This window comes from Rissa tridactyla, chromosome 3 (genome assembly GCF_028500815.1).
Source record: "Rissa tridactyla isolate bRisTri1 chromosome 3, bRisTri1.patW.cur.20221130, whole genome shotgun sequence".
Lineage (NCBI taxonomy): Eukaryota > Metazoa > Chordata > Aves > Charadriiformes > Laridae > Rissa > Rissa tridactyla.
In genome coordinates, this window is record NC_071468.1 from 106534138 (window position 1) to 106548268 (window position 14131).

Consider the following 14131-nt stretch of genomic DNA (forward strand, 5'->3'; position numbering starts at 1 on the left):
CACACGTTGATTTTAAAGGGCCACAAATATTTTACTTACTTTGCTCATTACTTTGTTTTCTACTTTAAAATTATTTCGCTTTTTAATGCTACTTTAAAAATCACATGCTTAAAAGCTATTTAACGACTGCATAATACTGGAAACTCACTAATGCATAGGCCCATTCATCTGCCTTTTTATGCAGCACCCAGTTGCAGCTGGATGTTTGTACAACGTATCTAAGACTAATAACCTTCCTTTCAGCCTAAACCAAGAACTACCAGATCCAGGGGCAACAACTAACAATTTCCAGAGTGTGTTTAGATTGGAAAAGTCACACAGGAAGAAGGGCAAAGTAGGGAAAAAAGTCCAAAGCAAATAGACTGGAATAAAACCAGCAGATGTACAAAATCAGCTGACATAAAACCCGTTGTGTTTGCAAGCTTTTCATGACTTTTTTTTTTTTCTTTTCTAGGCAGTATTTCATTATTCCTTCATAACTGGCAGCTTAGGCTGTGTCTGTATAAGTTTCAGAATCTAGAACTGGGTAATCAAACTTAATTATCTATACTGTCAAATAAAACAGTCCCTGGCACACTCTACAGCTGTAGCTGAAGCCCCTTTCTCTGCCCTGAGGCTGCTGACAATGCATTCCCCCCAGCATTCAAAACCGGGCGACCCTTTCTACAGTGCCTGATTGGCAACAGTCCCCGATCCAACCTAATTACTAACTGCCCTCCTTGCTTGGCAGCTTCATTTTCAAAGCAACCATACAGGAACATTATCACATAAGCTACTTATTTTAAGGAGAAATATCATTTACAGGTTTGCTACCCTCATTTCAGTTGTTTTGGAGAGTGCCTGTGTGCCACGCAGTTAATACTGCAACACAGTATTATATTTTTTTAAAGAAAAAAAAAAACACAACTTTTTTTCTATGCATCTCCAGAGTAACTGAGATAACTGATTTTTATAGACTTTCTTCTGTAGACTTTGTGTATGTGGATGAAACCTTATCATCAAATGATTCCCAGTCCTGAAATTTTTCTCTCAGAAATCATCTTTACAGATTGAAGAAATATTATTTTTGATAGAGGAGGGGATAGATTGATAGTCTATTAAAAGCAACTTAAGCCAGGGAACAGAAGAGTTTTGTTGATAACCATGTGATTGGTGTCATGGTAACCGATGCATTAAAAAAATCACTGATATATATGTACGAATTTAGTAAACAAAATACAGAACCTTAGACATAACACAGGGAAACAATATCCAATATGTTAAAGAAGTCACTGCTCAATGCTCATTTTCCAATGATACAAAAATATTGTGTCATATTTTATACTGAAAGACAAAAAAACCCCACACAATTTCCTTAATATTTTCCATCAAAATGAGTCTGAAAAATGAGCAGTTTTACTCAATAAGTGAGAAAGGCATTTGGGTCAATCTGTGTAACAAAGTTATTCTTTAGCCTTGCTTTATTACCAATTATTTTGTATTAATAATTGATAACTATTATTTGCCACTACTACTTCCAAATAATTGGAATAAGCTCAAATATTCTCCTTTCCTTTCTGTTTCCTCCTTGAGCTTCCTAAGATCATTATGACTTTCCTGAATTCTTTCCCAATGGTTGCAGCCTAATTTTTAAGCAAGCGCCGTAAGTGCCCGTTTAAAGATGCCACAGAACTTTTTGTCAAGTTACCCCTAGAGATTAGACTGTGTATTCAACCAGCAAATTCTAATAGGTCTAGATAATATCTCAAGAGGAAAGTAGTATGACTAACTGGAGCCCAAAGCATTCTTTGTTTTGAAGCTTAACTCCTAGAGACATTTTGGCTGACATATTCCCATCTTACTCACATCTGTGCAGACAGTTGCCTGCATTAAATGAAGAAAGAGAAAAAAGAGAGGATTATGGGAGAAAAAGAAAAACAAGAGAAAGAAGTTAACATTTGATTAACTTTTTTTGCCTCTTATAAATTAAGCAATTAGAATAAAACTAATAATCTAACTCATACCTCTTAATCATACACCTTACCATTAACACTAAGCACCATACTAACAGAGGAGTATCCTATGGTATTCCGGGCAACACATTCATATCGACCTTCATCAGCTGTTCCAACATCGCGAATGGTAAGAAATCCCTCCAGACTAACATGAAATTTTCCACTCTCAGTTACCTGTACTCCATCCTGCAGCAAAGCACAATGTTTAGTTATTCTAAACACTATTTTCAAACTTGAATTTTTGTCTTCTTTTCCTCTTTTATTTTTACATTTTATTTTGTACATTTTACATTTCTATTTTGTATGCCAAGATAATAGTGAAATATGTTTAGATAAACTTATATCAAAAACTCACATACTGTTATGTTGACAGGAGGACTTGAACGTACTTCTAAATTGTACAGTGTATTTATTTACTTTTATAGTAAAGTAAATATATATAGTAAATACTATGTATTTACTTTTAAAAGTACTCATTATTATAAATCAAAGTATTTTAATAGTTATAGGTGCTCACCACATAAAGTTTAAGACCCAAAAATAAGATAGCACCTCTTGAGAACATATATATTTGATTTTACTCAAAATTACCCAACTAAAAAAGATCTCAAGAGCTTTATATGTATCCATTCTTCACGTGCTATGCATCTAAAAGCTATTTAAGGTTCATTGAAGTACATTTTCTAATGCTCACTAATTGAAGAGAAGAAGATAATCCGAAAAACTGAAGAACAATATTAGCAACCACCGATAACTCTGCTAATAACTCTAACTAATAGTTTGATATAATAATTATAGCACCAATGGAAATCAAAGCCACAGAGAGGTTACCAAGAAGTTACTGAAACACGTCCTGGTTGAAGTGTCAGCCTAACAGTGACAAAGGGCTGAGCAATACAGTACTTTTTTATTGCTCTGCATCCATAATATCATTGAAAGTGTGAATAAGAATGGAATATTCACACAGGAGTGTCACTAAAATACATAGGCATTTTAAGGCCTACAACATGAATTTTAGCTGGCCTGTATAATGATTTGCATAACCATATATATATTTTTTTTTATATATATAAAATTCAGGTTTGGTAACCATATACATGGTCTGTGTTAAAGATTTGCTTATCGAACGTCAGGTAACATTTTCAGACACCAGAGCAAGCAATAATTTGACAATGTGCATTTTAAATAGCTGGTCATGAAGACATGGAAAGGCCACTGCCTTTCTGCAACAACTGAACAACTATCTAGTACCTTGTTCCATGTAATTACTGGCTCCGGCTCTCCTTGAGCACTGCATGGGATCTGCACATTTGTGCCAACCTCCACCGTCATGTCACTGGGAACGCTGTCAAATACAGGAGTCACTAAAAAAACAAATAATACATTGACAAGGAATGAACACAACTTGTGCAAAAGATGATCTAAAAAGAGGTCAGCACTGTTTATTTTTTTCAGTTACCCAACATTTCTTAATCTATAACCCTGTTCTGTATGCAAGTTTTAGTTGCGTACGAGTTTGTCTTAGAAATAAAATTACTAATTCCTGATGTCTGCTTCAGGCTGATTTTTAAGTACTCTTAACTTCTAACAAAACAGGCTAGTAGTTGCCAAAAACACTGAAGCTCCATAAATTTAAAGCTCTGAAAAAAATTTCTGTGAATAGCTAAATCTGAACAAATTCACTGGAATGAATACCCCATCAACTTCTGTCAATTTTTTAAAGTTTTATCTTTTTAAATAGCAACAACACAGATTTCTGAGATGATAAAAAGCAAAAACTTTCCACAAATTCAACTGGATTTCCCCCAGCCTGACTTGCTGAGGAGCTTCACAGAGCTCCTACCCCCCCCTGCCACCAATGAGCCCTAGGCTTTAAAACATTGAAAAATCACCTTCAATTTCAAGGGCACAAGGTACACAGTTACATAAACCCAGTGTGAAGAAAATTAATGCATTTTTAATCTTAATTTCCTTCAAATCCAGATTGCCATCCAGCACTCAGATGCCATCATAAGAAGCACATACAAGATTATAAAGACATTAAGAATTGTATTTCTGCTGTATTTTGAGGGGAGTGGGTGGGGGCTGCGCTGTTACAGAGAAGTATTTGGCCATGCAGCATACATTTATACTACCAACCAAATCTGGCCCTGGTGTTAAATTGTTTGTACGCAAATGGCTATCAAGAAACCATTTCAAATAAGGCATCCAGAGGCAGGCATCCACTGGGAGGTAAGAGAGTCTGGCTCTGTGGATGTGAGCTGTGTTATGCCAGCAAACAGACCTGGACCGTTAATCTGTATTCATTAATACAGATTTCGCCACAGTGACCACTGACTAGACACTCCTCAGACGAACAACCCTTTTCTTAGAAGACCAAAAGAAAAATATTCTCTTCTAGCACAACTGAAAATAGCATTGCAATGAATGTATGGAGAGCTCCAATTTCAGGCTGCATGTGCAGACTTCAGTCTTGTATTTCCTATCTCTTGATGACTGGATTTTGCGACCCGAGCTACACAAAAATCATTTTATTAAACTTTATGCAAGTTCAGTGAAGTTTAACACAGCTGGAAGGCTACAAAATTTTTTTAAAATTGAATTTGCTTTTATGAAATTTTAGTCAACAATTTTATGTAGGTGAAAAAGCCCTCAATTTCGACAAATCAATCTCCCAGTACTACTCTTTAAGAAAAATCAATGGATTTTTTTTCTGACAAACACCTAAGCTAAGGAAGACATTTGAGTCCCTTTCACTAAAATACTGTTTAAAATTAGGTCACGAACAAGAAATGCCTTGAATTAAGTGTTTAACCTCCTTGCATTTGGCTAAACACAAGAGTACTTTACTAAATTATAAACATAAATATGATTCTAATTAATCCTAGAAGTAGCTTACTTAAAATTTACTTGAAGAAAAGCAGAAGAAAAATGGACTGGTTTTGTTTTTTTCCTGTGTTAGCCTATTTTAAGTATAAGGAATGACTTTTCATCACGAAGGTCATTCTGCTGTTGTAAAATAAAGTGTTCTGTTTCTGGATATCAAAACATTATGTTAACACTGTTTAGTTAACGGCATAAAGTCTTATAAGAAACTGGTCTTTTCACAAAACAAAATATTTTCCCAAGCATAGGAACACTGTCATCCTCAAAGGAAACCTCCATTCTTTACAAAAAAGAGTAAATCAGATAAGCCTCTTTCACAGAACACAGACTGTTCTAAAGGAATGATACTCAGTACAAATACTGATAAGTATCCATAAACATGATTTATTAAAACTCACCTGGAATCTAAAAGTAGATATACTCAGAAATAATGATCAGAAATGTGAAAGGTTAGCAATACCCTGAACAGCAAGTTTTTCAAACAACAAAAAATATAGTCTCATTCTACCAAGCTTTCATCAAAAAAGGACAGGTTTAGTAAGTTTATGTAGTCTCCAAGTGACTTTGAACAAAGTCTATCGGGGCACATATTAGTTTTTATAAAGTGAGCGTGCGGGACATGCTCAATTTATAAAACTAATAATAAAACACCTTATAATTCAAAACCAGCAACACAGGAATCACGCAAAATGCAGCAAAAGTCCTGAAGAGAAACCCAGCACTATTCAAGCTCTGTTTCAAAAGGTTTTTTAATTTTAAACAAAAATAAACTACTTCATATTAACATTTTGTGCCATCAAAATAATTAATTCTCAATCTTACATTTTAGAAAAAAAAAAATCAAACACAGTACTACTATGTATTCTAGTGTTAGCTTAAATCTTTTGGGTTTTTTTTTTCAGCAGCTGCACATGAAGAACATACCTCTAGGCTGTACGGTCAGGTACACAACAATTCGTTGGGATCCGATAATATTGACAGCCTGGCATTCATACTGTCCCTGGTCATGCAGAGCAACCCTGGAAATCCTTAGGGTTCCAGAGGATAGAACTAAGTGCCTTCTGTCAACAGACAACTGGCCTCCTGAAACAACAGAGCAACAGCATTTGCTATTTATAGCAGTGCAGAACAAAGTCCCTTTGTGTCAGAAAAAGGGAAATCCAGAAGATTTTAAATTTGATAAAAATTGGAAAAAATTACTCTCTTAAAAAAAAAAGCTTGAAACCTTTACTTCTCAGAAGATAAACACGCAAAGGAAACAACACACACATATGTACATAATCATAATCCTGATCTCTTGTCTGTTTGTGGTAGAAATAAATATTTTCATTTAAGGAGCATGATAAAGCAACGAAATGAGAAGGCTTCATAAGAAGAACAGCAACAGCTATTACTGTTCATTTCGTATGACTGCCATGTGTGTAAGACACAATTCATCCCATCTGCCTAGGCCATCTAGAGAATCCACAGAAAAATACATACAGCCCTGAAAAAATGGAATATAATAAAAATTAAATAAAAAGCACATCACTGTCTGTACCCTATTCTTCCTTTCTGGACGTTTCATTTGATCAGAGCAATCTTGGTAGAGGGAGAAACAGGGATGTTATTAGCATCAAAATGATCAAGAGTTTGCTAAAAGTCTGCTTTATCTACCATAATTTAGAATTTCCTAAGACTTGTTTTGCCTGCTACAGCTATTTCATCTGATTCAACTGGAATCTTTACTTACTGATAAAACACCCACTACAGTATTTCTTCCCACTGGATTTGTCTTAATGCCTGTACTGCCACAACCTGGTAAAACAGTTAGCAGGGTGCACCCCAGTGTTCCCGTCAATCCACATTAAGTGACAGAAATGCAGTTATACGGACGCCAGTTACAGGTTGGACTGTTCTGGTTCCTGAAGAGAGCACATCCCACCTAATTTCAGATCTCCAGTTAATGAGAGCCATCTCCATTTCTTCTGCAGTGAACTGGCAGTGCTAGGTATGGCCACGTGATTTGTCTCGTATTTCTTAGTTTATTATTAGAAATCTATCACGTAGACATATATTTTAGTGACTCTTTTTTACTGAATAATGAAAAATGCTTGGGCAGCTAGCTTCTGTGGGACACCTTGTCTTTTCTACCTAAAGCAGAAAGAGACGAGCCCTATTTCCTTCAGAGACTGAAGCATCTAAAGAAATACATGCAATACCTTTCAATGCATGAATGACTTCAAAATGACAGCTACACTATTCTAGTAGTTTAAAAGTAAAAACGGAACACGCTTACCTCCTTTAGTCCAGGCAATAACAGGCTGGGGATAGCCTTGCGCTTCACAAGGGAAATCAACAGTTTGGCCTTCAATCACTGTTTTGTCTTGAGGAGTGACAGTAAACTGAGGTAGAGCTACAGAAGAGAAAATAAACTGGTTTAAAAATAAAAAACCAACTGGAAAATGCATGACTGCCTGAAATTACGTCCCGTTTCCTATGTGACTTGAATAGCTCATATTGATGGGAAAAGAGATGCTAATGGGACTCTTTTATATTGTGACCGCTATAGGGCAGAGTCTTAGGGCAGCCACTTGGGCAACAGGAACATCTCCCTCACAACCTGGCCCTGGTGTCAGTGAAGGCCTCTGGGATCTACTGCCATAGATCCAAAATAAGAGGTACAGTAAGACTTGTAAGAATCAAACACAGTGTTCCCTGGATTAAAAATATACCTTCTTCTCTTCCCCTCAAAAAATCCTCAGCTAAATTGTGAAGAAAATGCAATGTAGCCAAAACCATCCTGAGATGCCTGTTTTCTTCTTTACACAAAAAGGAAAGCAGTGAGTGCAGTACTGGCCAACTTCTGCAGTAACATCATGGCATTATCAGTGTGAGAAGTAATTTGTTCAGCTCTCAAAACACAATCATCCATTGATGAACAATAAATAAACAAACCACATGGACAAGTTGTTTTGTATAGCTTTAAAAACTGAATGCATTAACAAAGAATTTGCAACCTAGACTGCTTGCCAACTAGAGATCTTAACATGAGAACAGAAACAAACTTAAATTTAAAGGTTAATCAAAATGTTTTGCAAATAGAAGTTCCAGCATGAAAACTTTTGCAAAAAATATTATCCATACATATATATATATATAGAGAGAGGAGGTTTTTGATATATTGTTCTTGAAATACTTCATATTCATACTATTAACATACAATACGAAAATTATTGCGATCACAGTAAGTTATAGTACTTTGACTTTTGTTTGCACAAAAGCTGTGCTAATGCCTCAGCTGGCAGACTGATAGTTTCCACGAAACTCAGCAGAAAATGTTTCCACATCCACTGCAGTGCCTACAAAAGAAAGGCAGCAAAAAGGTGTATTTGCAACTCCATTTCTACTACTCCAGGCACAAATTCTAATCTCTAGGATTGCTGCCTGTTATAGAAAAAATTTAATCCTCCACAAATTTGACACCGTATGTTTACTCCTACAGGCAAACAAAACATAATAACAAATAAACATATCAAAACAATAGTGATTGATTTCTGAGAATAATCTATGAAACTTAACTTTCAGAGAATTAGTACATAATATCTTACTCTGACTGAAATGTATAGCATATTTCCTATAGGCTATGCTAGAATACTGTAATTGAAAGAAAAAACTCTAACGGTTTTAGTTTGGCTCTGACAATTAAGACAAAACCTCACAATGTAAAGTAATATACTCTTTTTAATATGTTTTACAGCACTTCACTCCTAGTTTAACGTTACTCACCTTGGACTATAATGTATGCAGTCGCATGGATATTATCTATGCTGTTAGTTGCAAAACAGGTATACTCCCCACTGTCCTCCTGCTTCACGTTTTGTATGTAAAGCCCTCCTGAGGGAGTTATTGTGACACGAGGGTCACTTGGCAAAGGGGTTCTGTCGCCTTTGGTCCAGGTAATTCGCGGCTGAGGATGCCCGGTTGCACTGCACTCCAAGGTAACACTCTCTCCAACTAGCACTTCGGTATTTTGTGGGTGAATCACAAAACTTGGCCGGGCTGTAAGAAAAAAGTGATACCTAAATATGACTTTTAGCTCACATAGCACTAATTTAGCTGAATATTGCAATAGTTTGGGGAATCTAGGGTTTTTTTAATAACTCTGTTCCAACATACTTCTAATCTTGGTGCAAACTATGTTTCGCTTTAAGTCTAATCTAGCTGCAGAAATTTATAAATACCAATAGATAAAAAAATAAAAGCTCATATAATTGCATTGATGTTTTTTCTTCACTCCCATTAAAACAATTTTCAAACACTTCATTCTCATTTGATGATCTTTATAAAGGTCTCTTCAGAGGCATAGACACTGAGAACCCAGGACAACAAACTGGCTAAAAATTGCCATAAATGCACAAAAAGACAGAACCGATTAAGCTACATTTTTGTAACTTTTCCCAACTATATGTGTGCTTTGTGGTGACATTTTAAATTTACCTGATGAGAGCATCAAAGCAAAATTTTCTCACAGCGAAGTTTGGAATTTAAAAACACTACAGTCCTGGACGGGAATTTAGTGCTTGCAAGCGTGAAGCACTGGCTAGACAGAGATTCAGGGTAAAAAGCTCCTGAGCAAGGATGGCTGCACAGGGTGTGCCAAAGCTTTCATGAGTGGCATCTTTGGAAGCCTGTGGTTTTCAGGTATACAGAGAGAACATTACTGCACTGAGCAACGTCGCAAGGCAACAGCATCTTTTCCTAACCCTTCTACAAACAGCATACACGACTGTCATCATAATTGCATAATGCAATTATGATATTAATTAACTGGCTGATTTTCATTTTTGTTCTGGGGATATTATAACTTCATGATCTAGTTCTTAAGTTGCCCAAGCATGAGAAATCTACATGTCAAGAACATACCAGAGCCAAAGCATCTTATATTTAGCAATCTATCAAAACAATTCTCTATCTGAATGCAAAATTCAGACTTGATGTTCTTTACCTGGTGACTCAAAGTATCTAAGAGTAACTTCCTGAGTTTTCACTTCTCCAGCCACATTTTTTGCCATGCACTGGTAAATGCCTTGGTCTGTTTCTTGAGTATTCTGAATCATTAATGTGCCATCATCTAGCAAGTTTAGACGGGAATCTTCTTTCATACTGAGCTCATTACTGCAAAGAAAAGAATCTGCTGGAGTTAAACCTTTAAATCACAAGCACAGAAAACTGCCAAATAATAAAACCCAAAATATATTACTCAAAATAACTTGGAGGAAAAAAAAAAAAGTTTTACCGTGTTAAGTAAAATAATAAAACTTTTAGTTTTCTCCTAAAGAGAAGAAGAGGACAAACAAAAAATGGACCAATTTTGCTTATGCAAGTATTACATCTTCAAAATGAAAAGCTGAAATACTTTTATGAGTAAAAGCTTACAGGGAAAAAAGTGAACAAAATACACATACCTGGTCTCATTTTCTTGTAAGGCTGCTCTAACTGGCGAATCAATTTAAAATGTTTCCGTTGGAAGTACATGGCTAAGTTCAACACTCAAGATTCTTTCTACTAGGAGAGGGGTCAGTTGCTATAAAACCATCTTTGTGCCAACCTCTGTCTAGATTGCTCGAGGAGCACTAATGATAATTTGTATGATTATAATTTCTACTGGCTTGAAATATAAATTGAGATCTTCAGACTATACCATGGATACGTTTCTGTGGTATTAACTTGCAACAGTTAGGGGTTTTTATAAAAGAACTGTTTCTCCCTCCATCCCTCACTGCATGACGAAGAAAGCACAGAGGAGGGATGAGATCTCACCCCCTATGTACAAAACCCAGCCTGCCTGCTGATCTATTCAACACACCGCTCAACAGGTCAATGGCTTTTGACTGAAATCTTGCCATATCCAACTACCTTGCAAAGAGCTTTGCTCTCATTCATGCAGCCAGGAAACAAGCCAGAGTCAATAATCCCACACCCCAAGCTCAAATTTCTTCTTAAAACTCTTTCATATGTGTATTCTGAATACATGTTTTCTTTGTTTATTATAAAAAGTACATGAGCCAAAGAAAATTTTAATGAAATAATTATACCATCCATGTTCAAGGCTCTGCTCTTGACATACTCCATAATTGCTGTGCCCTTGCTGCACATGGGGTTCTCACTGACATCAGCACAAAGCTACAGAACGGGGACTCTACATTGTTCCATTTTACCAGCAACTAACAAACTAAAATGGTTCATTTGCTAATACAAAATGTGAGGGAATATATTTTCCACATCAGGTTCTCTATTTGTATAAGAGCATTATTAAGCCAAAGTCTGATTAATCTAGTGGTAAACTCGCAATTCATGTGTGTATCATAAATTCACATCAGTTTAAAGGGGGGGGATGTGCTGCCACGTGGCTGGTCCAGCCGTGCTGTGCCCAGCGCTGCTGGAGGAGCCAGGCACCGGGCAGAGCTCCGGCAGCCCTCTGCAATGGGCTGGCCCTTGGGCTGCTGAGAGACACACATCCTTCACAGGCCCTTCCCTTCATCTCCTAAGCAGTGATGAGAAGCAATGGAGCAGAGGTTGCCCAGAGAGTTATGCCCCCTCCAGCCTTGGAGGCTTTTAAGACCCAACTGGATAAAGCAACCTGGTACGATCTGCTTTGAGCAGAAGGCTGCACTGGAGACCTCCCGAGATCCCCTCCAACCTGAGTTTCCCTACAACCCTGTGATGAAGCACTTGCCTGCCCTCCATGTACTGGTCTGAAGAGCCTGGAAATTGATATAACTCTCTTCTCCTGGACTGGAGCTACGCCTTGGAGGAAAGCTGCCCCCCAGGAGCTGGGGCTCAAGGAAAACCTTCTCTGAAGCCTAACTCTTATCCAGCTGGAGTCCTTTAAAAAAGTAGCTTTCACTCTGCCTCAAAATGTAGGCAAACACTAGCTAACCCACAAACCACACATGCGAAACATCCATATTGTATTGCCTGGTACTTGTAAATGATTTAGTTTTAACAGGTGTGAGCAACTTTGCAGGTATAGCTACAGTCAAAAATCTTAGAAATAGTATTATATTCCTAACTTAATCTTTTCTAAATTTATCAGCGCTTAAGTGTTTAGAATTACTAATGAAACAGATCTGGACCATTATTACTTCATATACTTCTTTTAATCATAATATGTTTCTGCTGTAACTATTCCATCTATTAGCATGTAATGTGTGTGGACACGCACCCAGAAATGTACACACACTCAAACATACTTACATCAGGTTTCTCTCTTCCTCTTTTAAACTTACTTGTTTCGAAGCCAGATAATTTCTGGTTTAGGATTGCCTTCAGCTCTGCAAGTGAAGTACACCGTATTCCCTGAGGTAACGTCCACATCCTGAGGCTCTGATGTAATTCTTGGCCTCTCTATATAAACAATAAAACGTATAAGGAACTCTTACTTGTTTTAAAACTACCAAAGAATGGTAAATAAAAAAATTTCCATACACCTTCTAGAAAACGATATTTCACAAATGTTTTAACTTAAAATATTTATACACTTAATCAGTATTAAACACACTTTTCCCTATGCAAAAGTGACTGTAGGCTTTCTGACTTCCTCCATTGTTCCTTAGGACCTTTTAGCAGACTGGAAATGGATTGTGCAAATTTGTATCAAGTTTTAAAGTAGCTGATTTATTTATTTGAACAGAGGTTCAATTTGCTTATGAAGGAAAAACTTTAAAGCAGCAAGCACAAGCGCCATTTAAAATAACTTCCTTTAGATAAGTATCAGCGCCTAACCTGCCTCCTACAGAATAATTTGTCCAGCTTGCTTCCTGCAGTTTACATATTCAGGCTCCTTAGATGTGCAGCGAGCTGGTAGGATGCCATGTGAATTATTCTTGCATCAAATCCCCTTTTTACTATTGTTTTCAATAAGCTTGTAGACACCTACGGTCATAATTTTCATGATCAAAATTATATCCAATACGTAACCAAAAGGACAATTTACGTATTTTTATATCTTGTTCTCATCACTTGTCTGGGCAGGCAAATGCCCATGGCTTGATGCGAAATCTGTATTTTGATTTCAGAATAGAAGAGGTGCTGGGCTGAGCCCTGGGCTGCCCAGGGGGCCAAGCCTCTGCACCCCTAGGCTGAAGGAATACAGATGAACAAAAGAATTATTATAAAAGTGCTTATCCATTAATCCTTCACTGACAGACGATTTTAGTGCCTGTGCAGGGCACTTCTTGTAAGTACAGCTGAGTAAAAAAGAAATCCAGTGGCCCGACTCCAATTCCAATAACATCAACAAGAGTTTTAACAATAAGATCTGTGAAATCAAGAGCAATTCCATACAGCTTCTTTCTTCCCTTTCCCTTGTGCAGAATAAAGGACACCAAACAATATTAATATAACACCAAAGACCCTAGCTGACAATCCTTTTATGACCAAACTGAAATACAACAAGGAAAAATAAACTCTTTCCAGACAATCACATTTAGTTCCTCAAGGAGAAATTTCAAACACGGCTCCATTTGTTTCATTAGAGATAGGCTGAGGGGTAAAAGCAAACAGTTCTGTCAGCAGCAGACAAAAACTGAGAAGCGGCACAGGGCGATTTCTGGAAATAATCAATATTGACCAGAGGTGGTCAGTGTTACTGAAGAGAACAGAACAACAAATTCTAACAAAAAATAAAAATACAGTTTAGGTACGTTTAAAACATTAAAGAAGCCATCAGGAAGTGGCAAACCCACCACAGTTAAGTTCTTCTGGTGTTATTGTGGCCACTGATCTTCCCTGGATCCTTCGTGGATACTCACAGGTCGCTGCTGCTTGAGCGTTACCCGACTCCGCGTACGTCTTCAGCAGCTCCGCCAGCCACAGGATTTCGCAGTCACAGTGAAGGGCGTTGGAATCCAAACGCCTGCACAAAACAAGCAGCAGCCACAGCGCCTGTTAGCTTATTTTGCTAGGATCAAAGCAGTTCTGCAATACCAGCAGCGCCTTTATCTGTGAATGCAGACCACGGGCAATATGGAATACAGCTGACGGTTACTTGTTTATATGCATTCTGGTAGTTTTTATTATAAAAATGCGTATTATTTTTACTGCTAGGGTAGGAGTATGTTCAACATAGCAAGCACCTAAAAAAAAAATAATTTCTTTTTTAACTCCAGCACCCAGTGAATAAATCAGGTTTTATTTAGATGTTATACAGACTTTGCTTAAATAAGGAACTTAAACCCTTCTCCCCACATTTTTTTCTGTTTAATACT

General features: G+C 37.0%; 1 protein-coding gene across 2 annotated transcripts in view; it reads right to left on the reverse strand.

The window, feature by feature from the left end:
- PXDN (peroxidasin) overlaps positions 1-14131 on the reverse strand; it is a 94524-nt gene that overhangs the window by 33968 nt on the left and 46425 nt on the right. For both annotated transcript variants that reach the window (XM_054195965.1, XM_054195964.1), the window contains 8 exons: positions 13610-13779; positions 12152-12269; positions 9868-10037; positions 8649-8921; positions 7159-7275; positions 5805-5963; positions 3246-3358; positions 2024-2180 (listed from right to left, as the gene is read on the reverse strand). In XM_054195965.1, the coding sequence (XP_054051940.1) occupies positions 2024-2180; positions 3246-3358; positions 5805-5963; positions 7159-7275; positions 8649-8921; positions 9868-10037; positions 12152-12269; positions 13610-13779 (1277 nt within the window). The remainder of the gene's footprint in view (positions 1-2023; positions 2181-3245; positions 3359-5804; positions 5964-7158; positions 7276-8648; positions 8922-9867; positions 10038-12151; positions 12270-13609; positions 13780-14131) is intronic.